Source organism: Armigeres subalbatus, chromosome 1 (genome assembly GCF_024139115.2).
Source record: "Armigeres subalbatus isolate Guangzhou_Male chromosome 1, GZ_Asu_2, whole genome shotgun sequence".
Classification (NCBI taxonomy): domain Eukaryota; kingdom Metazoa; phylum Arthropoda; class Insecta; order Diptera; family Culicidae; genus Armigeres; species Armigeres subalbatus.
The window spans coordinates 205,358,932-205,384,863 of NC_085139.1; the positions used below are offsets into that span (position 1 = coordinate 205,358,932).

At 42.8% G+C, this 25,932-nt stretch overlaps 2 protein-coding genes across 2 annotated transcripts in view; one reads left to right on the forward strand and one right to left on the reverse strand.

Moving 5' to 3' along the window:
- Positions 1–1,057: 1,057 nt before the first annotated feature.
- Positions 1,058–15,393, reverse strand: LOC134205696 (uncharacterized). Its single transcript, XM_062681225.1, has 3 exons — positions 14,756–15,393; positions 2,954–4,416; positions 1,058–2,795 (listed from the first exon to the last, which is right to left on the reverse strand). The coding sequence occupies exons 1-3, from the start codon at positions 14,786–14,788 to the stop codon at positions 1,319–1,321; spliced, it is 2,973 nt and encodes a 990-aa protein (XP_062537209.1). The 5' UTR covers positions 14,789–15,393; the 3' UTR covers positions 1,058–1,318.
- Positions 15,394–17,589: 2,196 nt separating this feature from the next.
- The window catches only part of LOC134205697 (endoplasmic reticulum resident protein 44), a 33,920-nt gene continuing 25,577 nt past the window's right edge, over positions 17,590–25,932 (forward strand). The window contains exon 1 of the mRNA XM_062681226.1: positions 17,590–18,052. Within this exon, the coding sequence (XP_062537210.1) occupies positions 18,005–18,052 (48 nt within the window). The 5' untranslated portion in view covers positions 17,590–18,004. The remainder of the gene's footprint in view (positions 18,053–25,932) is intronic.

Sequence of the window (25,932 nt, forward strand, 5' to 3'; positions counted from 1 at the left end):
CAACGCGTCAGGCTTAATTTAGCGGTGCGCGTGGCTAGGACGAAGCCGTAAAACATAGTTAATGTCAACCCGAATCAACATTTTTCATTGATGCTTTTTAATATCAGTCCCCAACGTAAAACATCAACAAAACAATGCACCAATATTGGCGCTGTATACCTATTGCTGTTCCAGAGAAAACTTTCCCTTTTCCGGTTCAATTTTCAAACTACCGCAGCTGTCACTTCATACTTTTTCTCTGCTATTTGGCATGGCGTTCTACGATGACAAGGCCAAATACCAGATTTTCGTTTCAGTGTATTGAAGATATGCAGGCTGACGGTAGAACTTTGCGGAATCCGCAAAATGGAAAATTTTGAAAACATCCGCAATACTACTCTGATTCTTCCGGTGGCTTTATACGGCCATGAAACATGGACGTTAAAGGAGGCTGATCGGAGAGCTTTCGGAGTGTTTGAGCGTAAGGTGCTCCGGACAATACTCGGCGGTAAACAGAAGAACAATATCTGGCGGCGTCGCATGAATCACGAATTGTACCAGGTGTATAAAGGGCTGGATATTGTTAAGCTTATTCAACACGGCAGACTACGGTGGGCTGGTCACGTTGTTCGTATGCCGGAAGATCGTCAAGCAAAGATAATATTTAGTAGAGAACCCGGAAGAGGCCGCAGGCTTCGTGGAAGGCCGCGTACACGATGGCTTTTTGCAGTTGAAGAGGACCTGAGGGCGCTCAATGTTCAGGGCGACTGGAAGCGATTGGCCCAGGATCGAGTCCAGTGGAGAAAGATACTCCATTCGGCGTAGGTTCATCGAAGAGCTGTAGCCCATCAAGTATCAAGTAAGTACAAAACTGACTAGTTTCAAAACGCTCATTAGGTTGGTATAGTCCTCTAAGGACACGACACCTAAAGATGCTCGTGGTGGACCAACGCGTACGGAGTTTTCGAAAGTAAATGGCTCCGTACTACTTGAGACGAGACTTCGATTTTTAACGGTTTCCTTGATTGTGATCAGCGCCACAAATTTTAAGACAAACTGAAAGAAAAAACGCTAACAATTCTACTATTATCCAATAAGTTTATTATCTTTCTTTGTTTGTTGATTAGACTCAATGTAAAACCATTTTGTTTCATATTACTTTTTCACAATTCTCAATCAAAAACTATACAATTTCTAATATTACATATTTTGTTAGAACTTGTCATCCAATGTTTGTAGGTAGGTAGGTATGTAGTAGTATATTATGCTCGCTAAATTCTTCGCAATTCATTAAACTTTTCGCCTTTTCTGCAGTTGCATTTTGTATGTTTCAATTTCACTAGTACAGGTTCAGTGCCATATTGACCATTCCGGAGGTGGAATGCTGCACTGGGGATTTGCACAAACCGGACAGGCTGTTCATGGCGTCGTCGTGACAGCTGGACCCGATCAACGGCAGATGATGGTGGAGATGATTGCTGCTGTTGTAGTGGTGGTGGTGGTTATTGTTGTTATTGTTATTGTGGTGGTAGTGATGATTACTATGATGATGGTTGTGAGGATGATGGTGGTTGTTGATTTGCTGATGCTGGTGATTGTTGTTCTGCTGGTGGAAGGAATTGTTGTTGAAGTTGGCAGCTACGGTGCCATTCTGCTGCAGAAGGAGGTTGTGCTCGTGCATCAAAGTCGTCAGACTGGGGAATGAACTGGACTGGTTGAGAAGATCATCGGCGTTGAACGAGAGCGAATGTCTTTCGGTGGTTCCGTTGGGGGTGCTGGTTGAGAGTGGAGGTGGTGGTCGGTTTGGCGTGGTCGGGCCATGATTGGAATTGTTGTTCAACAGATTCACTGTGAGATTTAGTTTGTCGCACTCTTCCGCCAGGGAAGACAACTTAAGGCGGTACTTGCCGTGATTCAGCCTCAGGACATCCGCAACATTATGGTCGATGTATTCCACCGTGCTGTGCTGCTCGTCGTTGGTGATCAGTTTGGGAATCAGTGCCCGAACGTAATCCACGAAGTGGCTAATCTCTTTCAGCATGATGCGACCCTTGTCTTTTTCGGTGAACTTGTGCAGCAAGTCAAACAGATGTTTGTACAGATAAGTGGATTTCTCGTCATCTTTTTCTTCGAATTTTTCTTTGTTCTTGTCCATGCAATCCCGTTGAGTGTTATGACTGGGATATTTCTCCAGGTGCCTCTGCATGCGTTTTCCCAGATAGATCTTGTTGCAGGTGGAGCAGCGATACTGGAGGGGAACTTTCATTTTTCGCTTAGGTTCCTGTGCGGGCAGCGAGGCGGCTGGTGCCACCGTGGAGGAAGTAAGGGCAGCGGAAAAGTTTGGCAGCTTCTCGATAGTCTCGGGATCGGTGGCCGGAAGGTCAATCCGAGGAATCACAGGCGCAGGCGATGGTGGGGGCGGTAAAAGAGGTGCAGGTTGTTCCGCTTTCTGCTTGATGTTTTGAAAAAAGTTATTTGCATAGCGGGGTGGTTTAGAGAGCCTTCCGGATCGAGTGATCATTACGGGAATATTGGGATCGATTGCACTCAGATCGGGAGGGGTGGGAGTCAGCGAAGCTAGGCCATTGGCGGCACCTTCTTTTGCGTTATTCTCGCCAGGGACCTTCTTTTTCCTGCCACGTTTCTTTGGCTTTCGACCCGGCCGATGGGGCTGTAAGGTGAGAGTGGCCGTGGCCCCACGCCCAGAACCACCCAGACTAAGATTCAGCGATTTGGGATTCAGGATGCTGTAGATTACGTTCTTTGTGGTGACAGGGTTTTGGTAGATTACTGCCTTGTTTCGATCACGATCGGCGCTGAAATAGAGAAAAGTGTGTATTCTATGTGCTCAAATAATAAGTAGATATAATATCAAAAACAATCAAACCAAATAGAATTTAGCTATAGAGCTGGCATTTTTCTCTGATTTTAAATCTGAAACATTGCGATGCTCAAAATAACTACTAGAACTTACCTCAACAACGAAATATGTCCGAAAACATCTTTATCCATCACCAAATCAGCGACGACCTTCAGCTCTACCGGGGCTGGACTAGATTGCGCCTCGTCCGGTATGGCGGCGCCATCCGGTGCCAATTTTGTATCGCGTTCAATGACAGGTACGTTGTATTTCATCTGTGGCTGCACGGTATTATTTGTTTGTGGTTTTTGTAGCTGTTTGGGAGATTGTTGCAATTGTTGTTGTTGCTGTTGCGGCTGCTGTTGCTGCACCTGTTGATGCTGTTGGGAGTGTGGCTGATGCATTGGTTTCGGAGGCGGAGGGGGCTTTTCAACGCGTTCAATAAAAATCGCTTCCTGTGCGGCTTTCTCTTTGATGCCAGAAAAGTTTAATGCACTCTCCGTGATGGTAGTGGTGGCGGTCGTGATTGCGGTTACAGGACTTGGTGCCAACGGCACCAAAGTCGGAGCAGGCTTTATCGGAACCTTCCGCAGATTGTCCTGAACTAGAGTCGATCGCTTGCCAACAATTTGCTGGGGCACCTTTCGGCTGGTCACGGTCGTTACCGGTGCAATACGTGCCATGATCCGTCCGTTCGTTGGTTCAACTTTTGCATCCAGGATGACTTTGGGAGCGACTTTCTTTTTCTTCTTCTTCGGACGCATAATCCGTCGTTCGGGGGTCGAAGCAGCGGAAGCGTTTGGCTGCTCATCGCTGTTGGATAAGTGTTTCTTGTTAACGATTAACCCGTTGTTGATTACGTTGGAGACGACCAACTTAGCTGCCGATTCCGGCTCGGTGCCATTCGGCAAAATACCGTTGCTTTTCGTGGAGGTAGTTTTCTTCTTTAACGGCGAGTTGCTGGATTCTAAGGATTTGAATATGCCAGAGTTGCAATATCGATGATCGGATGGCGAGATGGGTCGTTTAATGCCCCTCTCAATACAGAAGAGCGTTTTAGGTGGATCTAAATCTTCGAGTTCGGGTTCGATGATTTCGGGAGATGCGGGTGCGATCGTTTCGATGATAGGAACTGCACATCTGTCACGTCGCAGTGAAGACGGGACAAAGCTCCCGGCTAGCTCGCAGAACGTCCCCGACTCATTGGAGATGTAGATTTCGTTGTTGGGGGTCACCTTCAGCTGGAATTTCGATACGATTGGAATGGGCGATATTTGCTGGGTGTGAGTCGCTTGTGGGGCGGGAGCTTGCACCGGAGTCTGCTGTTGGGGAGGCGGTGGTTGAATGATTTGGCAATGCTTTGGAGTTTCCAGCAGTGGAGTAGGCTCCGGAATGGGCGAGGGAGTTTTCAGCAACTGTCGACAATGGTTTATTGGTACGACTGGTGCCGTTGGGGTATCTGCTGCTAGCGGAGCCGGAGCCGGCAAGTTCTCCAGGGCCGGAATCGAGTTTGAGTCGAAGCCGAATAAGCTGTTTGAAAAGTGAAACCCATTCAGATTGGTCGATTGATCGAAGTCCTAAAAGAGAAAAATCAAATTTAATGTTTTGCAATAACACAAAACAAATTAATAATTCAATTAAGATAAATGCAGGAGGAGAATATAATAATCGATTAAGATGAGATCAATTTCTAGATGATAAATAAAAGAAGCAATCCTTTTAAATCCGTTAGATCTATAAGGCATGTCAAGTCCTTCGACTGCTTTTACATTGCATACACGCAGGTGCCGATCCTTCATTAAAAATTCAAATCGAAAAAGCAATTATAATTCTAAACTTTATAACGTCCTTTTTACTAAGCACTAATCTTACGTCGTCCACAAGTCGACCCATGAAGAAACCCATATTGCCAGCCTCTATGCAACACCTACACTAAAAAGAATGTACAATGGCCAAGGCTCGTGAACCTAAAACTTTTAGATTGATAATCCAAATATGTACCGCACACGTTAGGGCTGCCCCCCTTTGGGAGCTGATATTAGTTTCATCTGCTCCGTGGAGCCAACCAACACCACACGAAATATCGACTCGCATCACACCCTCCACTCAAACCCATCAGACCGGAGAGGCGTTCATTCGCAGTTTGTGTTCACTGATGGTGATTTTGTTTATCGGACGTACACAGTACGATGATGAAGACGTGATGCGGACAACGAAGGGTGGCATCGCCCGCCTACGGTAAAAAGACACGGACGGTGATGGATGAATGTGTTGTGTGACCCGCCATCCGCACCACCCCAACCCCACCCACTCCGGATGGGTGAAGGGGAAATGGAAAACACTTCAAACGAAGAAGGTTCATTCGGTGGGCAGTGATGCCACTTTTATCGTTGTTAGTTTTATTCCAAATCAGGCAAGAATGCGCAAGTCATCTATTCTGTATTTTTTACGGAAATAAATTTAAATCGTCAAAGTAGCACAGAGAGTGAAATGTGTGTTAATGTATATGCCTCTGGAACTCGCATATCATGAAGACGTTTAGAAAGCAGGCTTTGCTGTATTGCCTCTTAAACAATAAAGATCAATATTTTTGCTTGGCAATATAAAAATAAAGCATAATTATTGAAGTAAATTAAATCACAATTAAATATTTCAATTATCGAGATGAAATTCACTGCTTGTTTCACGAACTGCGATCTTTAGCGCTTGATTTATAGACTGTTCCAGAAGTTATAAGCACAGTACACTAATAAATAGTCGTCAAATTAAACTGCATGTATTATGTAATTACGATGCATCCTATAGATAAAGTGATGCAATTTTTTCCGAAAATGTTGCGTCAAATTTAGAAAATATTTAGCTCCTATTTTAAGTCAGATTGGCCGGATGCGGCCCTCGGCTCCATTTTTTGTGGCCCGAAGCGTGTAAAAAAAATTAACTCAGATTCGGCCCGTCAGCTTTTTTAGCTGGCTCGGGAAGCTATTTTTTATTATTCATTATTAAATACGTAAGTTTTAAATCAAATCTGGAAACGAAATATTATATTATATCTCATTTGAAATGATTGCATAGAGCGATCTAAGGACACAAAAGATTGATGTAGAACATCGCTTTTTGAATAGAGGATTAATTATGAAACATTTGAAATTCTTGTATGGATCGTCACATTTAGGCCACCCCCTTCTAAGCGTTACGAAATTTGTGGACGCTCCCTAAAAATTGGCACGAGTAGTTTACGTTCACGTTGAAAAAAGGAAGGCCGGTTTGCTTCACTTACTCAGAAATTTTTGCTTTATTGAACGAATAAAATATGAACCCAAGCATTCTATGAAATATAATATTTGAGAAGGCTCAGGTAGAAAACAAACGTTGGAAGAGCTTCAAAGGTAGAGTGCTCAGTCAATTTAAATCTCCATTAATTGATTCAAAAAATGATACAGTGAATACGAAGTCAGAAAATGCAGTACGGGCCAATTTTGCTGTTGGTAATATTTTGGCAAAACGGGTGAAACCTTTCTAGGACGAAGAGCTTGTTAAAGAAAGCATTTCGATTGTTATTTAGGTGCATCGTGTGCAGTGTTGTAAAATGTCATTTGCATTTCTTTTCTTCTTTCTTATTGGCATTACATCCCCACACTGGGACAGAGCCGCCTCGCAGCTTAGTGTTCATTGAGCACTTCCACAGTTATTAACTGCGAGGTTTCTAAGCCAGGTTACCATTTTTGCATTCGTATATCATGAGGCTAGCACGATGATACTTTTATGCCCAGGGAAGTCGAGACAATTTCCAATCCGAAAATTGCCTAGACCGGCACCGGGAATCGAACCCAGCCACCCTCAGCATGGTCTTGCTTTGTAGCCGCGCGTCTTACCGCACGGCTAAGGAGGGCCCCTTAATTTGCATTTGCATTCGTTTGTATAATTTTCCCAGAACTTCTTCCAGAAGGTAGCTATCAATTCATGATGTATGACGAACTTATAGCGCTTAAATGTTCCTACAACTTTGTCTAACAAAACATTGCTGTAAATATGTAATCTGGGGCGTGGGAGGCAAAATGTCATTCAAATGACATTATGTCAAATGACACGTGACATTTTGGAGAGTTTTCACTCTCCAGCCTAAGATGTTATATTTAGAGCAATGTACCCTTGGACAAAAATATAGCCCTACTCAAGCGTTATGAGTACATCTAAAATTATGCAATAAATTTAGCTTCTGAAGAAAGTTATGAACAAATTAGTCAAATGACATGCAGATGACATTTTACAAGCCTGATCGTGTGTCCTAAGGAAATAGCCTCTTCTAGTAGCACTAGTTTGCGCGGAACACGTTGATGAGTACAAGTTCTTACAAACAAACGATGAAAATACTGACGTGAAAATCGTGGCAAAGGTGGCTGTCTTCATAACTACCCACCATTCGTTCAATATGGCGTACAATGTTTTTGTTTTAACTTCCATCGATTCATGATAACAAAACTTCGGAAGTATCGACGAGCTGTTTTTCGACATAAAGAAGCCAAACAAACACAAAAGGTTTGATGTACCTCGACCAATTGCAAGTTTTCGCCAGGAGAAGTTAATTACCGATAATTAGCACTAACTGCGTACGAACCAATCACCCAAAATGAGCGCTGGATTCGGGTATACTACCCAGAAACCGGGAACCAAAAACAGAAGTACCAAAAATTATGTTGGGTAGAGTGCCATTGTACCGCGGTTGATAGGCGTTTCACCCTCCTGCCATTTACCGATGTGAATAATTTATCTGAAATGTTTCAAATAGATCCCTAATGAAACGACGAAAAAAATAAAATTAACAAGAACGGTTGTTTGAAAGCATTAAAATCGTGTTTCGTTTTTAGAGAATAAAAAAAACACTGATAATTTTGAAAATATTCAAAAAGTTATGTACCGAACAGGGATTGAATCCTAAAGAGAAAGAACAAAGTCTCTCACTTATCATCTCTGTATACATATATTATACGATATGTAGCATACCGCGAGAAACTTTTTTCGAAAGCTGTCATGATAGAAAACTGATTCGGGAGGCTCCACCCCATGTTAAATTTCTTTTAGAAGCTCAGCAAGTGTGAATTCCAAAAATTGGCCCGTGGCTTGAAAAGGTTGGACAGGCCTGCGATAAAGGTTATTTGAGTCCCGAATGCCGAGGAAGTAGTGTTTCTCACAAGCTTCCCCATACATTTTTATTTCCCTGTGTCTACATAATAAAGCGACAACGTGACCCGCGTTGAAGTGTGTTTTTTTGTTGGGTCTTCTATCCGGCCAACCGAGAGCGGCCCACCCTAGCACGTGTTGGGAGGAAAATTGCGCAATAGTGGACAAATCCTGCTCGTACCACCCCCAGATCAAAGAGAGACTGAGAGATAGTATCGATCGAACGAGATCCTATTAACGCGTGGTCAGGACCGGCTAGTTCCACCCATCGACGCGCTGGTAGCGCAACGGCGTCAATCACGGGTTGACGGGTTGAGAACGGTGAGGCGTCTAAGGGCGATGACATACTGATGCGGCGAGCGATGCGGAGCGCGTCTAAGCACTCGTAAAGCAGAATATCAGCAAGAGAAATTCTTTTGTCTTGGACGGGTTCGCGCACGCACACGCGTGAGTATGTCGTCGGCCTAAGTGGAGTGACAGTCGTTATTGGTGTTACTGCCCGGCGTCGACTGAGTCCAAACCCAATGTAAATAAATACTGGACTATTCTCATTGGTCCAAATCGATCACCATTCGTGACACTCAACTATAGACCAGTGCATGATGACGTAGGTTGACAGTTCACAGAGCTTTTTCTCCGGGACTTAGCATCCGGCGCAGCATCCGATAAAATTGTTTCGTCATTTTATTCGCATGTAGATGTCCTTTGCGATTGATTTCATGCTGAATGCAAAGAATAACACTAAAATATTCGGATCACAGCAATTTTAAACTAAAAATATGATTTTTAATTTTCCCTTCATCGATTTTTCTTCTAACACCTTGTAAACAAGCTCTGTGAACTGTCAAAATAAGTGAGGTTAAGTTAGAGTTTGCGAGCAATCAACTTCATCCTTCGAATGGTACCAGGTCAGCGTTAGTCTTAAGCCAACAATTGTAAACGAAGGGTATAGGGAAACCCAGTTTATCGTCCCGGGACTAGGAAGCTAGGAAGATGATGCGAAGTAAAACAGGCATCGCTAGAAAATGTACATAAGCCTTGTTTTTGCGTTTTGTTCGGAGAAGTGATCTTTACTCAAATAACCCGGTAGTTTTAGAGCTATTTTTTTTTTTTAATTTTTGTTCGTTTCATTTTCTTAGTTTGTTTAAACTTGCTATAATTTTTTGGGTTTCTTTGGAAGGCGATACCGAGTGTTTTCGAGCGTTTGAGCCAAGCCTTACACCCGCCCTTAGGCGAGAGTCTCTGGCCGGAGTTGGAACGTGCGTCTGCAACCTTCCCTTCTGGAAGTGGCGCTTAATATAATATTGTTTTTGATGCATGTTTATGGAGTTGAAAGAAAAACAAACCGTTCCCAATCATCCGAGTACGAACGAAAGCTTGCGCGGTTCGCCTTTCGGCAAAGCACAGCCCAACACTCCGACCGAGTTTAACCGAAGGTACGTCGCGTCGTTGATTGTTCTCGCAGCGCGTCGAACGGGTTGGACTCCTGCACAACGTAGCAGAGCTTGCACCTAAACGTGCCTGCTTCGCATGTGGAAGAGGATGATGTGAGGAAACGGAGAAAGATGACAACGCTCACGCTGGTTCTCCGCGCGCGGAGAACGAGTGGGCATACCAAGGAGGAAATTATTTCAAAACTTTTGTCATGCCGCAAGACTTTAAATTTGACTTCTGGCAGCGCTGCTGTTGGTTCTTCATTATGAATCGTACGACTGCCAAAAGCTGTCGTTGAGTTGATCTGTCTACGCAATTATTTTATTTAAGCAGATGTTAAAACATCAATGGAAATATTACGCGAAACTTCTGTTTAAAACATTTCACTGAGTAATTATTTGCTCTAAAAATTAATTGCTAAGAAAATTTATTGTAAATACATTAAATAACCTACTTCTGAACTAAAAATGCTTACCTGTTCCATGAACAGGTAGAACGTATAGAGGAGGCGCCTCTGGAAAGAACGTGCACTCGACCGTCAATGCTTCCTTATCCTTGCCCATATATTCAAAAATCTTCACTCATTTCTCGTTACTTGAGGCTGAGCTTGATGACAGTGCATTTCGTAGTTGCCTAGACCTATGGGCCGATTGAAATTTTACCGACTGTGGCGTGATAGACAATTTTAAGCATCTAGCAAGCGCCGGTGGCGTGACGCCAAACGCGCCAACATTGTTCCGGAATTTCTTCAGAAGTTCTTCAAGAAATTCTTCTACAAGTTCGTTGGGAAATTCATTAAAAAATCCCTCTGGGCATTCCTCCAGATATTCCTCCGGAAATGGCTCTGGGAGGTTCGCCAGAATTTTTTGCACAAGGTCCTCCAGGGATTCCTCCGAAAGTTCCTCCAGAAATTCGTTTGGAAATTCCTCCAGGAATTTCTACGGAAGCTCCACCAGGAGTTCCTGCGGAAGTTTCTCTAGCACTTCCTCCGAAAGTTTCACCAGGAATTCTTTCGAAATTTCCTCCAGCAATTCTTCTGGAAATTTCTCCAGGAATTCCCCCAGAAGATACTCCAGGAATTACTCGGGAATGTCCTTCAGGAATTCCTTCGGTAGGTCCTAAAGGAATTCCTTCCGAAATTCCTTTAAGAATTGCTTCGGAAATTCCTCCGGAGCTTCCTCCAGGAAATCCACCAGAAGATACTCCAAGAATTTGTTTGGAAGCTCCTCCAGGAATTCTTCCGAAGGTTCCACCCAGAAATTAATTGGGAAGTTTCTCCTGGAGTTCCTTGGAAAGTTTTTCTGGTTCAAATCCCTACAGAAAATATAAAATTTCAGACCAAAACAATTTATTGATAGGAGTTAAAGTTTTCTAGAAGCAATTGCTGAAATTCCTTAAAAGCAATTGATTTCTTAGGCTGCTTCTCATTTCCTGCTGAAAAATCAAATTAAACTTTAAAGTGATAGTTCGAAGTTCAAAACTTAACCGGTTTAAAAAATTGCAGGTGGTTTCCAATAAGACCGATAAGATATCTGTTAAAAACAATTTGATGTCTGTCATAAATTATCTTGATGTGTGAGCAGCGTTATTTGCAAATTATTCAACTGTCACTTTTAACCGCGCATACTTTTATACAAAAATCAGCTCAATACTAGTTACAGTTATGGGTTGACATTTTGTTGCAAGGCACAATAACTAGCATGATTTTTTGCAATATTTTCACCTCAGCACGCTATTTTTAAGTTTTCTTCCGATCTTCCGATGTAAATGTTAGTATGGCTTTGTAATGATCAAAAAAGGAAGTAAGCAAAGAGACACCCTCTTTTAGACATACGAAGTTTTCAAAAATCAGGCGAACTGTTTTTCTCAAGATCAGTTTTCTATACAGAAGAAAGCTGGCCCGAGAAAGAGAAAATACTTGAAAATACTAGACGGAAAAAGATAATCGTAACGATGGCCTTACGTTGTGCAACGTCTACCTTGTGGTCGTGCCTTGTACTCAACCCTTCTGTTTTTTTATATGGAGGTTCGCTATTAGACGAATCCAAGTAACACATACACGACACTGCATAGGAAAATAATTTTAAAATGCTTATAATAAATTCTAGACAAATTGTTATTAAAATCTGATTGATGTAACATATGGAAAAAGTTCTGAAGTACATATTAGGAAACTTATCTAATTTTTATTGTATATTTTCTAAAAATGTATCTATGAATTGTAAAATGTACTATAAATTTTCCGTATCATACCCAGGGTTTGCAGAAATCGCTCTCAATAGTCTCAATAGAAAACGGACAACAATAAAGGAAATCCAAAAACTGTTCCGAACCACAACATGCCATGATAACAAATTCACCCAAACTTGTATAAATGTGCGAAAAAAAACAAAATCGGATAGGCAGCCCTCACAGGGAAGTGATGATTCTCGCTTTGTTCTCGCTCATTTTGTGTTGTGGAACGCACAGCTGTGTAGAACAAGTTGAAATGCATCATAAGAACCAGTGCTCCCCGCATTTGGAAGAAAGACATTTTTCATGAGCTAAAGCCTCCCGAATCAGTTCTTTATCATGACAGCTTGCGAAAAAAGTCTCCCATGGTATACATATCGCCGTTGGCGAAATCTTTTTTGAGCACCCCTCTCTTACTAAGGGAAAAAATACGTAATTCAAACTAGATTTAGAATTTCAACTAAAAGTAAGATTAAAAAGTTTAGTGGATTGAAGAGAATTGCTGAAAGTTCTTTACTCACTTTTCATACTCTTCTGGATTCAATCCCTGCTCATACATCAATCAGATTTTAATTACATTTTGACGAGAATTTATTATAGGGGTCTTTCTCATTTGGAGAATCGGGTTGTTTAGGGGTATCGATGTTTTTACATATTATGTGTCTGCAGGAAAAACCGAGCCGAACTCCATTTTTTAAAGAATTTTTTGAGCCCTGAAACTATTTTTAATTTTCATTTTAAATTTATATGGGAGTAAAAATTTGTTTCTATACTGCAAGGGCCATCAGTCATTCTATGAATGTTAGTGTCATTCTATCGATCGAAGTGGTTTATTTTTTCCTGTACAAAAATGTAAATAAAAGATTTACAAACAAAATAAAAAAATGTCGGGGATCAGAAAAGTATGCTCTTTATGTTAAACTGTAAAAAACCTCATATTTTTCTTTGTCAAACAACCCAATTAAACTGAAATTCAAATGACATTTGAAAATTTATCGAATAATTCTGCTTGTAGAGCAAAATTATTTTTGACAGATATCGAATCATTTTTCATCGATGTCTTGACCTTTCCCGTCAATTTTTTTTATTCGCTCAATCGATTCTTTGGCTTATTTAGGGTCAATTTTCCCAAAGAACCCATATTTTTTGACGCCCCTAAGCACTTTTTCGACAAAGTGCTGTTTTTTTTAAGATTGGTCTGATTTTGAACGAACATTGGGTGATTTTTTCAGTCCGGTTCACACGTGCAGCACTTTTTCGGTTTTTGTTTTTAAAAATAGTTAGAGGCTTCAAAAAATATGGGTTCTTTGGGAAAGTTGGCCTTAAATAAGCCAAAAAATCGACTGAGACAATAAAACGAGATACAATTTTTGACGGGAAAGGTTAATTGCTGGGTATTACCAGCCATACCATTTACCACCAGCCATTTTTTGGTGCGTATTGCGGCACTTGCTAGTTGGGATGAGGTCGTGCCCCAATTGGCGTTCGACCACTGTATTCTTCAGATGGGTGTCATACATATGTTTTGCAGTCAACATTGCGCGAATAATGGTCCTCGCTGACATTTCTGGATCCTAATGGAGATGTTTTTAAACGAAACAATTAATACCATAAATTTTACTTTGAAATTTTGGCTGCAAAAACATAGCGTCGTGCCACCCACGTGGCATTCTGATTGCGTTGAATAACCACAACCGCTCCAATTGAAAAGGTCCGGAATATTGGAGAACCAGTTGCCGTACGATGCTACCTTAGCTGGTCGTTTCACGGTTCAACATTCGAAGTGCTTTGCCGTATGGAAGAGAAACATACACAGTACAAGACGTACATTTCAACGTTTACAAGACAACAGAAAACGAACGCCTTTTAGCCATGAGTCCAAAACAGGATATATTTTTATTTGCAACTGATCACCTCTAAATAATTTATCGACGACATTCCGCGGCCAACAGGGTCGTTTCTGGCAAATGAAATGCCCGTTCAAGAGGTCGGTAATGCAAAAAACCGAAAAAGTCTGGATACGAAGGCGAATCGAGCTTAGATATAATCCATATTATGGAAATTTTTGTGCGAGATGACGAAAAATTCCTTCAAGATTCAGACGAGGCAAGTGACGTGATGATTATCGCGCTACCCCATGACAACCTTCATATCCACCACGAGGATAAGGTAAAGGTAAAGGAAAAAACTATCGCAGCATCAGTCCAATCCAACGGGATTTTTTCGACCAAATTGCCTAAACTAAGTTGTATTTAACAAAATTCGCTTTTCCATCAGCTTACTCAACTCTGATCATCGCATCATGATAAGAATACAGAAAATAAAACGGAGAACATTACCATCTTTAATCAGAGTTTCGATCAACCTGTTGGAGCGCTGTTTTCATCTCGCAAAGCGCTATTCAGCGCACCACTTACGAAGTTAGGTTTAACGTACGGATTGTGGAAAAAATCCAACTTCGCTAGCCCTCAATTTCCAGTTTCAACTGGATTGAGTATACTATCGAATGTAATTAAATTCTAAACAGTTGGTTGCTTGACCCGATATAAAGTATGTATATATGTACTAACTGGTTATCGTTGAAAATAAACAAACAATAAAAATTACTTGATGCTTCAACGTAATCGTGCTAGCCAAGACATAGCCCAAACTCTGAACACAAAGCAGAAGCATTGTTGTAAACTGTAAAAATGTTGATGTACGTAACTATAAATACAACCGAGTTGAACCTAAAACTGTTGAAACCATATTATATCCAGGTCACAGAAAAAAAAATGATTCTAATTCAACCCAACTTATATTTTCTGTCGAATCTGCCAGCACTGCTTCCCAAAGTGGATCCAATAAACAGACACTCTGGAGAAATGAACTCTCCCTCTAAAAAAAGTGTATCGAGGTCGAATCAAGAGCAAAGAGAAGGGGGCTGCTCATGATGGGGCACCGACCGAAACAGGATGACAACGACGAAGACGGTGATGATTCGATCTGATGTGGAACACAGCCACCATTCAAGGGATTTTCCCACTCTAAGGAGAGGAAAAATTCGGATAGGTGTTCCGTTTGCTTGCTTACCAGAAGTTCCTGGAATGAGGTGAAGAAACTCATTTTCCGCCTCTGCTGTGACCCTTCTTTCCCCCGACGAGTGGGTACTGCGCGGGAGGGGGGCTACTGTCTGTTGGCTTCCTTTCACCCGCTTCCTAATGCAACTGCACTGCTTTCGATCTGGTCCTCGAGGTCAACCAACGCGCCCCAAAAGGGAAGCAAAGATGAATATTCCGTTTCGGTTGGTGATCCACTTTTTGATAGGAAATTCCACACCTGCTCAAGTTGTACAAATGCTCACACTGAAACATTCACCACCATAGTCTCAATGTCGGGGGCCTCTACCGCCGCCGCCAAAGGTCCCAATTCACGCACTGTTCTACCGTTTTCCGTCGCGGCCAATCAGCGAAAAAACGATGGCGAAGCTTCGCACGCGACGACGAATATTATTCTGGCTTCACCGCGCTCTGAACATCCGAATGAAAAATATTAATTCACTTTACACTTTCTCTTCACCTCCGCACTGCAAATCGAGGAAGCTTATAAGTTTGCGTTGAAGCAGAAAATTATTTTCCTTCACACTTCTCTTCGATGGCTTCGCATCGCCGCGGCTTGACACAGATCGACCGACCGACCGATGAGATGTTCGAGAAAAAATGTAAACGAACGCGAGCATTTTTGACAACAGACGGTTGTTTTTGACAGCTGAGCGTCACAAGCGTTACACCACACGCGCACGCAACCGAGATGGCGGAACACCAAAGTACATATCGAACAAGGTGATATGATTGCGGTGAGATGCGCGTCTATAAGCCATTTTATAGAAAGCTCAAATGACAGGAGACCAAATACTAATATTTACATTTTACAAGGAACATTTGCGAAAATGAAATGAAATGATGATGATGATGACGAAATGATGATGGTTTACATGCAAATTTACTAAAACAAAGACCGAGCCGTCCACTCAAAATTTCGATCAGCTGTTCGAATCTGTCTCATAAAATGGCTTATAGACACATATTAGATACACATTTTTATTGGCAAAAATCTAAAGAAATTTATTATTGCTTTTCTCACCGACCGCCGTGCAAATTTGTCGAAGTACCAAAACAAATGCTCACACGTCCAATTCTATAGAAATTAGCGAAAGCACAATCAAAAGCATCATTCTTGCACCTTATCTCATAACCCAAACAGCTCTTTCTTGCAGTTAAGACGTCATCCATATATGGAGAAACTGGTGGGAACATATTTTGGTGGGACAATATTTTTTGCATGGGAGTCGAACACGGCGCAAAATTTGCAATACCTACCAATAAATTTTATGTGTGCGTTAATGCGCTATGGGAAAATCCACATAAAGGTTATTAGTTAATAAGGGTTATGTGTGATTCGAGGTTTCTAAGCCAAGTTACCATTTATGCATTCGTATATTATCAGGCTATTGACATCCTATTGTTTAGCCCATCGCCAGATCGTAGCCAGGATGTACCGGACTATAATTTTTTTTTCATACTGCGTTTCAATGATGACAGCGGGCTATATTGCTTTTTGCATTGAAACTTTTCGTTTCGTCACTGAAACCATTGACACTTGTCTTCAGCGACTGCTTCTGCGATAGAGCATTTGCACATTTTATTCACTCATACATCTATATTGCTGTCAAAATGTGCATTTGACAATTAAATTTTCAGCTAAAAGCTCTATTTTTTGACACCGATGCACTCACACAACCAATCGACATTAGTTGTCAAAAAATCAGGAGTACCAACTTGACCACTATCTCCTTGTCGCCGAGTCTGGCGCTGAGTGCTCGGCGCGGAAACCCAAAGGTGGGAATAAAATTTTGGGGCTTATGCGCAATATCTATTGATGATGATGACACCGTGCTTGTCACCGGCTCGTATATTATGATACTTTTAAGCCCAGGAAAGTCAAATTTCAAGCTGAGAATTCAAGACAAAATTTTCAAAACAACTTATCTGCTTTTGTAAACAAAGATTCAAACGACGATTTGACGAATCTGATAGCTCTCCCACGCAAACCAACACCATCAATTGGTAGATGAAGGATTTCGCTACCTGTTGATGGTGTTGGTTTGCGTGGGAGAGCTATCAGATTCGTCAAATCGTCGTTTGAATCTTTGTTTACAAAAGCAGATAAGTCGTTTTGAAAATTTTGTCTTGAATTGTCTAGACCGGCACCGGGAATCGAACCCAGCCACCCTCAGCATGGTCTTGCTTTGAAGCCGCGCGTCTTACCGCACGGCTAAAGGTAGCCTCACACCTCGGGAATTTGGTTCGCGGATTTTTCCCCATGTATTTTTGCATATGCGATGTTTTCGGGAAAACCAAAATCCCGGCCAATTTAAAATGCACGGGGACCAAAATCCGGCGGAAAATTTTCCCAAGGTGTAAGATAGCCTTAAGAAGGGCCCCAGGAAAGTTGATCTTATATTGTGTATCCGGAATAAATTTATACCGCTTTTATACCGAAGTTAGATTTTTCTCCAAATACAGGCAACTTTCCCAACTTCGGAAGTAGTGCGCTGGATTCGCCTAAAGATGCGCTAAACAACGCATCAATTAGTTTGACAAATAAAACTTCGGAAGAAAGTTCGGTTCGGAAGTCCCGACTTCCGAATTTTAACTTGGTGCTACTCCGACAATAAATAAGGAAAAGAATCGATTGAGCGAATAAAAATATTGGACGGGGGAGGGTGGGTGTCCAAAATTACCAAAATTAGCGTTACGTAATTTTAGAAAGACCCATATCGCCACAGACATCACAAACCATCACAAGCGTTACGATATGGAACTATACACGGTCTGCGCATTTCACACGATTTTTTTTCCAAAACGAAACGTCAAATGCGTCAAAAAAGCGCAGCAGTTGTGTCCACTTTTGGTGCCGTCGAACTGAATTTTTAGCTGGCTGCCTGACTGGCGGTTCGAGTTCGATGTCTGCGTGTGTGTCGTCGTCGGCAGCTTGTTCCTCCTCCGAAAGCTAAACTAAACTGGGAAGAATAGTGCGCCCGTCAGGTGAAGTGCTAATTAGTGGTCGCGAAAAAGTGTATTCCGTTAATCAACCGGAAGCGAAGAGAACGGGTTCACTGGGAAGCAGTAGGTGATTGTTCCGGCGAAGAAAATTCCGGAAAGGAAAAGTCTGCTGAAAAGTGTCATTAGTGGTGTCGGGAGACGTGTGTTCTGCTTTGGTGGCTCAAATTAGAGTCTAATTTTTTGGGTGTCTAGTTTTCCCTGCATTGAACCGGTCAAGATGAGTCCGCTGAGCAGTTCGAGGACGGCGATATTCAGCTATTTTATGGTGAGTACCGGGGGTAAAAGCGTGAACCGAACACGGGGGCAACTTATTCCGAGCATCCTCGGATTCCTGATGTAGCGACACCCCTTCCCGCATGCGACCACACCTGACGGCAAGGGAAGATGATTCTCTGTGAATGTTTTGTCGCAACGGCTAGGGTGGTTCTGTAAAACTTGTTGATGAAAATTTCTTTATAAATATAGATAAGTATTATAAGTATATTTATTTGTTACGATGGCCTACCAGTTACAGCACTTTTAGGTCAAAGAAGTTCGAATGGAAATTAAAATAACATTGGAGCTCTGGAACTTATTGCGTGGTAATTGAGTGCTATTATATAGCTAATTGAACTTTGTTTTAGTAGTTTTCCTTGAAAGCTTTAAATGTTTATTACTGTCTAGTAGCCAAAATTATGAGCACACTTTTTCAACTTGACGTCGTATGGTGCGGAATGATGAAAGTTCTCGTTCGAATGTTCGTTCCTTTTTGGAAATGTTGATTTAGGTACGAAGTATGTGGCGGCGGCGTCAAAGCGAATCAAACTAGCGATGTTTTTGTGGTTCCAGTTTCGTATGCTATGAACGATCTTTGGTACCCTGAAATGAAAAAAAAAATCGTCGATACAGTACGTACATTTTCAAAAGTTGTTTTTTTAAGCAAAAACAAACATTGAAAGTGAAAGCTGAAGAAAGCTCGACCACGTGAAAATTATGGATTAAGGCTACGAAAACAATAACGTCAACGATGTTCTTAATTCACAAAATTAACCGGAAATACGTTATAGGGGGTTATGGGTCTCCAGTAGCCTTGCGAGCCAAGGCGCAGGATCGCCAATCCGGAGATGGCGAGTTCGATTCTCGGTCCGGTCTAGGATGTTTTTGGGAGGGAAACATTTTCGACTCCATGGGCATAGTGTATCCATTGTACTTGCCACATAAGATACATACTTTTGCAATGCCGGGCATAGAAAGCTTACAATCAATAACTGAGGAAATGCTAATAGAATACTAATTTGAAAAGCAGTCCAAGTTTCAGTTGGAACGTAGAGCCATAGAAGAAGAATAAGACGTTTTAGAATTGAAGTTTCGTTCCACCAAAGTTTGCCACGGATTGAGATGTTAAGAAACAGTTCGGTCTGTCCAAACATCTCAGCCATAACCTGGCCGTCTGGAAATTCTACGTAGTCGTATCTCCATATAAGACCAATCTGAAACCTTCCAGAAAGAGCACGACAATCGTCTTCCGTTTCAACTTTTGGTGAAATCGTGACACCGATATTTACCACTTAACTCTTCATCTTTAACTGAAACTAACTCTTATTGTTGGTGCAGTATACGATTATCGTTTCGGATTCCTTTAATGCAATCTCAGAATGGCCGCTGAACCGGGAAAACCGGGAATTAAGCGGGAATCTTAACCCTTTTACTTCTAAGATCCTTTCACGTATCCCAGCTTTCTTCTCGAAATAAAAAAACATTAGGTCTTAACAGTGGCGTTTCCCTAACCTCAATCTACCTGTGCACTGGATTTTAATTTAAGGATTTTGTGTGCGAAAATGCATAGAATCACTAGAATTTGATTAACTTAAACGACTCTGATAATTTTATTTTCCGTTTGGGCTGTAAGAATATCAAAATTTTCAATTTTTGTGTCAGTGTACAGGTAAAAAGTGAGGTTACGCGACGCCACTGGGTCTTAAATCTGCTTAAGGCTGGAGCACAATGGATACGTTGCGTTTGCGTTTGAGTTTGCGTATTGCAATCCGTTTGATACGTTTTGTACTAAAATACAAAACGTACGCAAAACGGATAAGCAACCCACAATGCATACGGGTTTTGGCAGTTAATCAGTTAACATTTATTTGTCGCTGTTGGGTTCCAAATAAGTTATTACGGAATGGATATGTGTATCTCTGGCGCTCGAGATTTTGAGCTTATATTTATTTAGACAAGTTATTAAAGTATTCAGAAAATTTGAAGGAGAATCACAACTGAATTTTTGGACATTGGAGGATAGATGTTAATTAAAAATCGTGATTAATTCAGGTGTTTCCTAGGCAAGTTTCCCCACAAGTCATTACAGGAATTTTTTGAGAAATTCCTCCGAGAGTTCCTTTAGGAATTCATTCAAAAATCCTCCTTGTCTTCATCCGAAAGTGCCTCAAGATGTTCTTCTGAAGCTTTCTCCAGAAATTCCTTCGGCAGTTTCTCCAGAAGATTCTCTATTAAATTCTCCAGAAATTCCTCCGAGAGTTTATCCAGAAGTTCCTCTGTAAATTCTTCTAGAAGTTCCTCTAAGAGTTACTCTGGAAGCGCCTCCAGGAATTCATCTAGAAATGCCTACAAAATATCCTCCGGAAGTTGCTACAGGATATCCTTCAGAAATTTCCACACGAATTATAAATAGTTTGTCTAAAAAATTTTTCGGAAATTCCTTCAAGAATACGTCGGGAAGTTTCACCAAGAATTCTTCTGGAAGTTCTTTCGGGAATTTTCTAAAAATTACTCAAAAAATTTCCTTTAGAAGTTTTTATAGTAAGTCCTCTAGAAATTTCTACAGGAATTCCTTCGGAAATTATTACATTATCCTACGAAAAATCCACTAGGAATTCCTCAGGAAGTTCTTCCAGAAACTCCAAAATATCCCCCAGGAAATGCTCCGGAAGATCCTCCAAGGATTGCTCTGGAAGTTCATCCAGGAATTGCTTCGGAAGTTCCTCTAGGAATTGCTTCGGAAGCTCTTCCAGGAATTCTTCCGGGAGTTCCTCCGGAAGTTCCTATAAGAATTCCTCCCGAATCTCCCCCAGGCATTCCTTCGGAAGTTTCTCCAGCAGTTCCCCCCAAAGTTTCTTCAGTAATTCTCCTGCAAGTACCTCCAGGAATTTCCCCAGAAATTCCTCAAAAATTAACTTAATTAAGTTTTTATAAAAAATCCTTCAGACATTTTCGTAAGTTCCCCCGGAAATTCTTCCGCAAATTCCTCCAGAAATTCATCCGGAAGTTCTTCCAGGAATTTCTCCACAGATTTATAAAAAATTACAAAAAATCATTCCAAAAATCCTCTGAAAATTCATCTAAAATATCCTCCGGGAGAAGGTCCCGGAATTCCCCTGGAACTGCCTCCAATCATTCCCCCAGAAATTTTTCTAATATTTCCTCCGGAAGTTGCTCCAGCAGTCACTAGCCACCCCCACCCCACGAAGTTTCGCATGGAATTCCACCTGAAAAGGCCACAAACAATAACTTCGGAAGTTTTTATAAAGAATCCTTCAGAAATTTTCAAAAGTTCCTCCAGGATTCCTCCGGAAATTCGTCCAGAAATTCCTTCGGAAGTTCTTCCAGGTATTACCCTATAAATTCCTCAAAAATTACTTCCGAAGCTTCTACAGGGAATCCTCCAGAAATTTGCACAGGAATTCTTTCGGAAATTTCTACAAAAATCATACGGAAAATGCTCCGAAAATTCCTCTAGGAAATCATCCGGAAGTTTCTCCAGGAATTTCTCCGGAAGTTCCTTCAGCATTTCCTCCGGAAGTTCCTTCAGGATTTCCTCTGAAAGTTCCTCCAGGAATTCCTTCGAAAGTTCTTCCACGAAATCCTCCGGAAGTTCCTCCAGGAATTCCTACGGAAGTTCCTCCAGGAATTCCTCCGAAAGTTTTTCCACGAAATCAGGAGGAACAGGAATTCCACCGGAAGTTCTTTCAGGAATTCTTCCGGAAGCTCCTTCGGGAATTCCTCCGAAATACTTAATCTAGAATTAAAAAAACACCTAAATAAAGAATAATAAAAAAAAAAAAAATCCTCCGAAAGTTCTTCCACGAAATCCTCCGGAAGTTCCTCCAGGAATTCCTACGGAAGTTTCTTCAGGAATTCCTACGGAAGTTCCTCCAGGAATTCCTCCGGAAGATCCTCCGAAAGTTCTTCCACGAAATCCTCCGGAAGTTCCTCCAGGAATTCCTACGGAAGTTCCTCCGAAAGTTCTTCCACGAAATCAGGAGGAACAGGAATTCCTCCGGAAGTTCTTTCAGGAATTCCTCCGGAAGCTCCTCCGGGAATTCCTCCGAAAGTTCTTCCACGAAATCCTCCGGAAGTTCCTCCAGGAATTCCTACGGAAGTTCCTCCAGGAATTCCTCCGGAAGTTCCTCCAGGAATTCCTACGGAAGTTCCTTCAAGAATTCTTCGGGACATCCTCCGCAAGTTTTTTCAGGAATCCCTGGAGGAACTTCCGGAGGAATTCCTGGACGAACTTCCGAAGTAAATCCTGGAGGAACTTTCAGAGGAATTCCTGGAGGAACTTCCGGAGGAACTTCCGCAGAAATTCCTGGAGGAACTTCCGCAGAAATTCCTGGAGGAACTTCCGGAAGAAATCCTGGAAGAACTTTCGGAGGAATTCCTGGAGGAACTTTCGCAGGAATTTCTGGAGGAACTTCCGCAGGAATTCCTGGAGGAACCTCCGGAGAAATTCCAGGAGGAACTTCTGCAGGAATTCCTGGAGGAACTTCCGCAGGAATTCCTGGAGGAACTTCCGCAGGAATTTTTGGAGGAACTTCCGCAGGAATTTTTGGAGGAACTTCCGCAGGAATTCCTGGAGGAACTTCCGCAGGAACTTCCGCAGGAATTCCTGGAGGAACTTCCACAGGAATTCCTGGAGGAGCATCCGCAGGAATTCCTGGAGGAACTTTTTTGGAAACTCCCGAAAGAATTTCTGTCGAATTTTTCGGAGGATCCGCTATAGAAAAAAAACCCTAAGGAAATTTCTAAGGAACTTTTAGAGGAATTCCAGGAGGAACTTCCGGAGGAATTCATGGACGATCTTCTAGGGGAAACCATGGAGAGATCTTTAGGGGGAGCTCCTGGGGGAACTTACGGAGGAATTTTCTGGAAGCACTTCCGGAAGAAATCCTGGAGGAATAATTCTTTGGAGGACCTTTTGAAAAAAAATTCGGAGGAACTTCCTTAGAAATTCTTGAAAGCACTTCCGGAGGAATTCCTGGAGGCACTTTTAATTCCTTAATTCCTTCTTTCAAATTTATTGCTTTTTCCAATGGAAATTTGAAAAAATGTCTTGTGAAACTTCCTTGGATTTTCCGATAAAATATCTTTCAATTTTCTATGGACATTCGTGGACATTCCAATCGAAATTTCTTACGATTTCTTATGGAAATTCCTCACGATTTCCCATGCAAACCCCTTACAGTTTCCCATGAGAAACTCTAACAGTTTCTCATAGTAATTCCTTGCAATTCCTTTTGGAAATTTGTTACAATTTCCTATTGACGTTCTTAACAATTTTCCATGAAATTTCCTAACAGTTTCTTATTGCATTTTCTTACAATCACGTTCACAATTTGCCATGGAAATTTCTTTGAATAGCCCTATGAAACTTTTAACAGTCTCGTTTCGACCGTCTTCCAGTGCGGTTGGGCTTTGCGCTCTACTTTTGTGCGGTGATTCGCTTAAAAGTAGAACAATAGAAAATGTTCAGCGTCAGAATTATTGAGGAGAGAGGTTTCGATAAACTGTTAATTTATTTGAACACGCACACACCCACACAAAATCACACAGACACACATATACATATACACGAATACACTTATACATACATACGGGGGTGACTGCTCCAACGGAGCAGACACAAAAACGGGGGAGACAGTCTCCAGGGGATGAGCTCCCTGGAGGCCGCTCCAAAACGCGGAGGGTTACTACCCCGAACAAGGGTAGTGGGGCTGGGAAGCTGAACCCCGGTCAGGTACCTCCAAAACCGGGGGAGGAAGGACCTGGAAAGGTCCGTCCACTCAGGAAAGACGGTGATAAGGGGTTACGGCAGGCTGAAAGTTCTCAGACGCACCAGACCAGGGAAATAGAGGGGGGTGACGCCTCCTGGACCCTGGTCAAGAACAAGAGGAAACCGAAGTCGTCAAGGGCCGAAAAGAAGGCCCAGGCGAATGAGGGTAGCAAGAAGTCTAGGGTAGGCGCCAATCGCTCCAGGGGTGATGCCCTAGTCATCACGGCGGACGAGGCTAAGTACTCGGATGTTTTGAAGGCGATGAGGAGTGACGTCAAGCTCGGTGAACTCGGCGCAGACGTACGTCGAATAAGACGTACCCGGATGGGTGAGATGATACTCGAGCTGAAGCGGGGCGTCTCGCAAAAGGGCGCCGCCTACAAGAAGTTGGCGGAGGAGGTCCTAGGCGAGACGGTCAAGGTGAGGGAACTCACGACGGAGGTGAATCTAAGGGTTACAGACCTGGACGAGATCACTGAAGTCGAAGAGCTCGTCACGGCACTGCGGCGACAGTGTGAAGTGGAGACGACCACCGCAGCCGTTCGGCTACGGAAAGGTCCGGCAGGGACGCAGGTAGCATTGGTTCGGCTATCTGCAGCGGACGCCTCCAAGGTAGTCAAGTTAGGGAGCGTCAAGGTGGGATGGTCGGTATGCCCTGTGCGCATATACGAGCAACCCGAAGTTTGCTTCAAGTGCCTGGAACCGGGGCACAAGCAATGGGACTGCAAAGGCCCTGACAGAAGCAATCTCTGCCGACGCTGCGGATTGGAGGGACATAAGGCACAATGCTGCACGAACCCTCCCAATTGTTTGATTTGTTCCAGCAAAGCTGTGAACAGCAAGCACCCCATGGGGGGTTCGATGTGCCCGGCGTTTAAGTGTGCTGCAAAATCAAAGTGCAGGTAACGAGGCTGGCTTGCTCGGCCTCGCCCGAGTGTTTGGTGTGCGCAGGTTTAGAGGAAACGGCGGAACACGTGTTGTTCGTGTGCTCATGTTTTCGCGCAATGCGTGACCACATGCTTGCCACATGTGGTCTGGACACTACCCCGGACAACCTAGTTCGGAGGATGTGTAAAGATGAAGTTGGCTGGAACGCGGTTTTATCGGCTATCGCCCAAATCGTCTCGGAGCTACACAGAAGGTTGCGCGTGACTCAAGGATGGCTAGTTCAGGCGCAAATAAGAGGTGGTCCAAGGGATCGGAGTCGGCTTCATGGGTCATACCGGTGGTCATGCTCTGTGGTCGAACTCGATCCTTTTGTCGAACAAGTGGCCGCGCGAAGAACAACATGGTATCGTCGCTTTCGCGGCGTCGGTCAACCGGGCGGGTTCCGAGCCCGAGGACGGAAAGGGGTCCTCGTCAAGGCTGGGGCAGGCGTAGGCCTCGCGTCGGCAAGTCCCTCTGTGTGCTGGCGAAAAGGCCCTATTGCAGAAAGGTCAATTTGGGGTGCACGCGGCATCATCATTCTTGATACCAGTCGTGCAGAGGGAAGCAGGCGCGAAGTCGACCCTTCCCACCTTCCGAGGACATAGGGCGTGGTAAGGCCACCTGGAAAGCCGGCAACGCGCTGGCACGATACCATGGTGTTCTTCTAGAAAAGCGAGTTACGATGTTCGGTGCTGCAAGGACACGCAGCTAACCTCGAGGGTGCGTTGTGCACTGGCCCCCCTTTGAAGCATTACTTTCTGATTGTACCGAAGGGACTATGGGCTTGGCGGCAACGGAGACGGTTTAGCGGGTCGGGAATGTAGTCCTGCCTCCCTCGGTGATCCCTAACCCCGCACTTCCTGGTCAACCCAGGATGTCTGTTGAGCAGATTCCCCCTCCATTGTTTAGGAAGGAAAAAAAAATACATACATACATACATACATACACTGATGGACATGAATATTCATCATGTTTTCATAGTAATGTCTATTAAATCATGACGAATACTTTTGACTTTCAGTGTACACATATAAACATACATAGGGTAAAATGCCCAATAGTGGACCCCTTAGTAGGGAAATTTTGCTCTTCCTGGCATAAAGAGTGGAAATTTTCAAAATATTAATTCTGCGTGATATCTAACATCAAGCTATGCATCTCCTCTTCACGAT

Coding starts and splice junctions, on each gene's coding strand:
- LOC134205696 (XM_062681225.1), bottom strand. CDS start 14,788: ATGAGTTTCTTCACCTCATTCCAGGAACTTCTG. Junction 4,417..14,755: donor CCTCATTCCAGGAACTTCTG/GTAAGCAAGCAA, acceptor TTTCTCTTTTAG/GACTTCGATCAATCGACCAA. Junction 2,796..2,953: donor GGACATATTTCGTTGTTGAG/GTAAGTTCTAGT, acceptor TCTCTATTTCAG/CGCCGATCGTGATCGAAACA.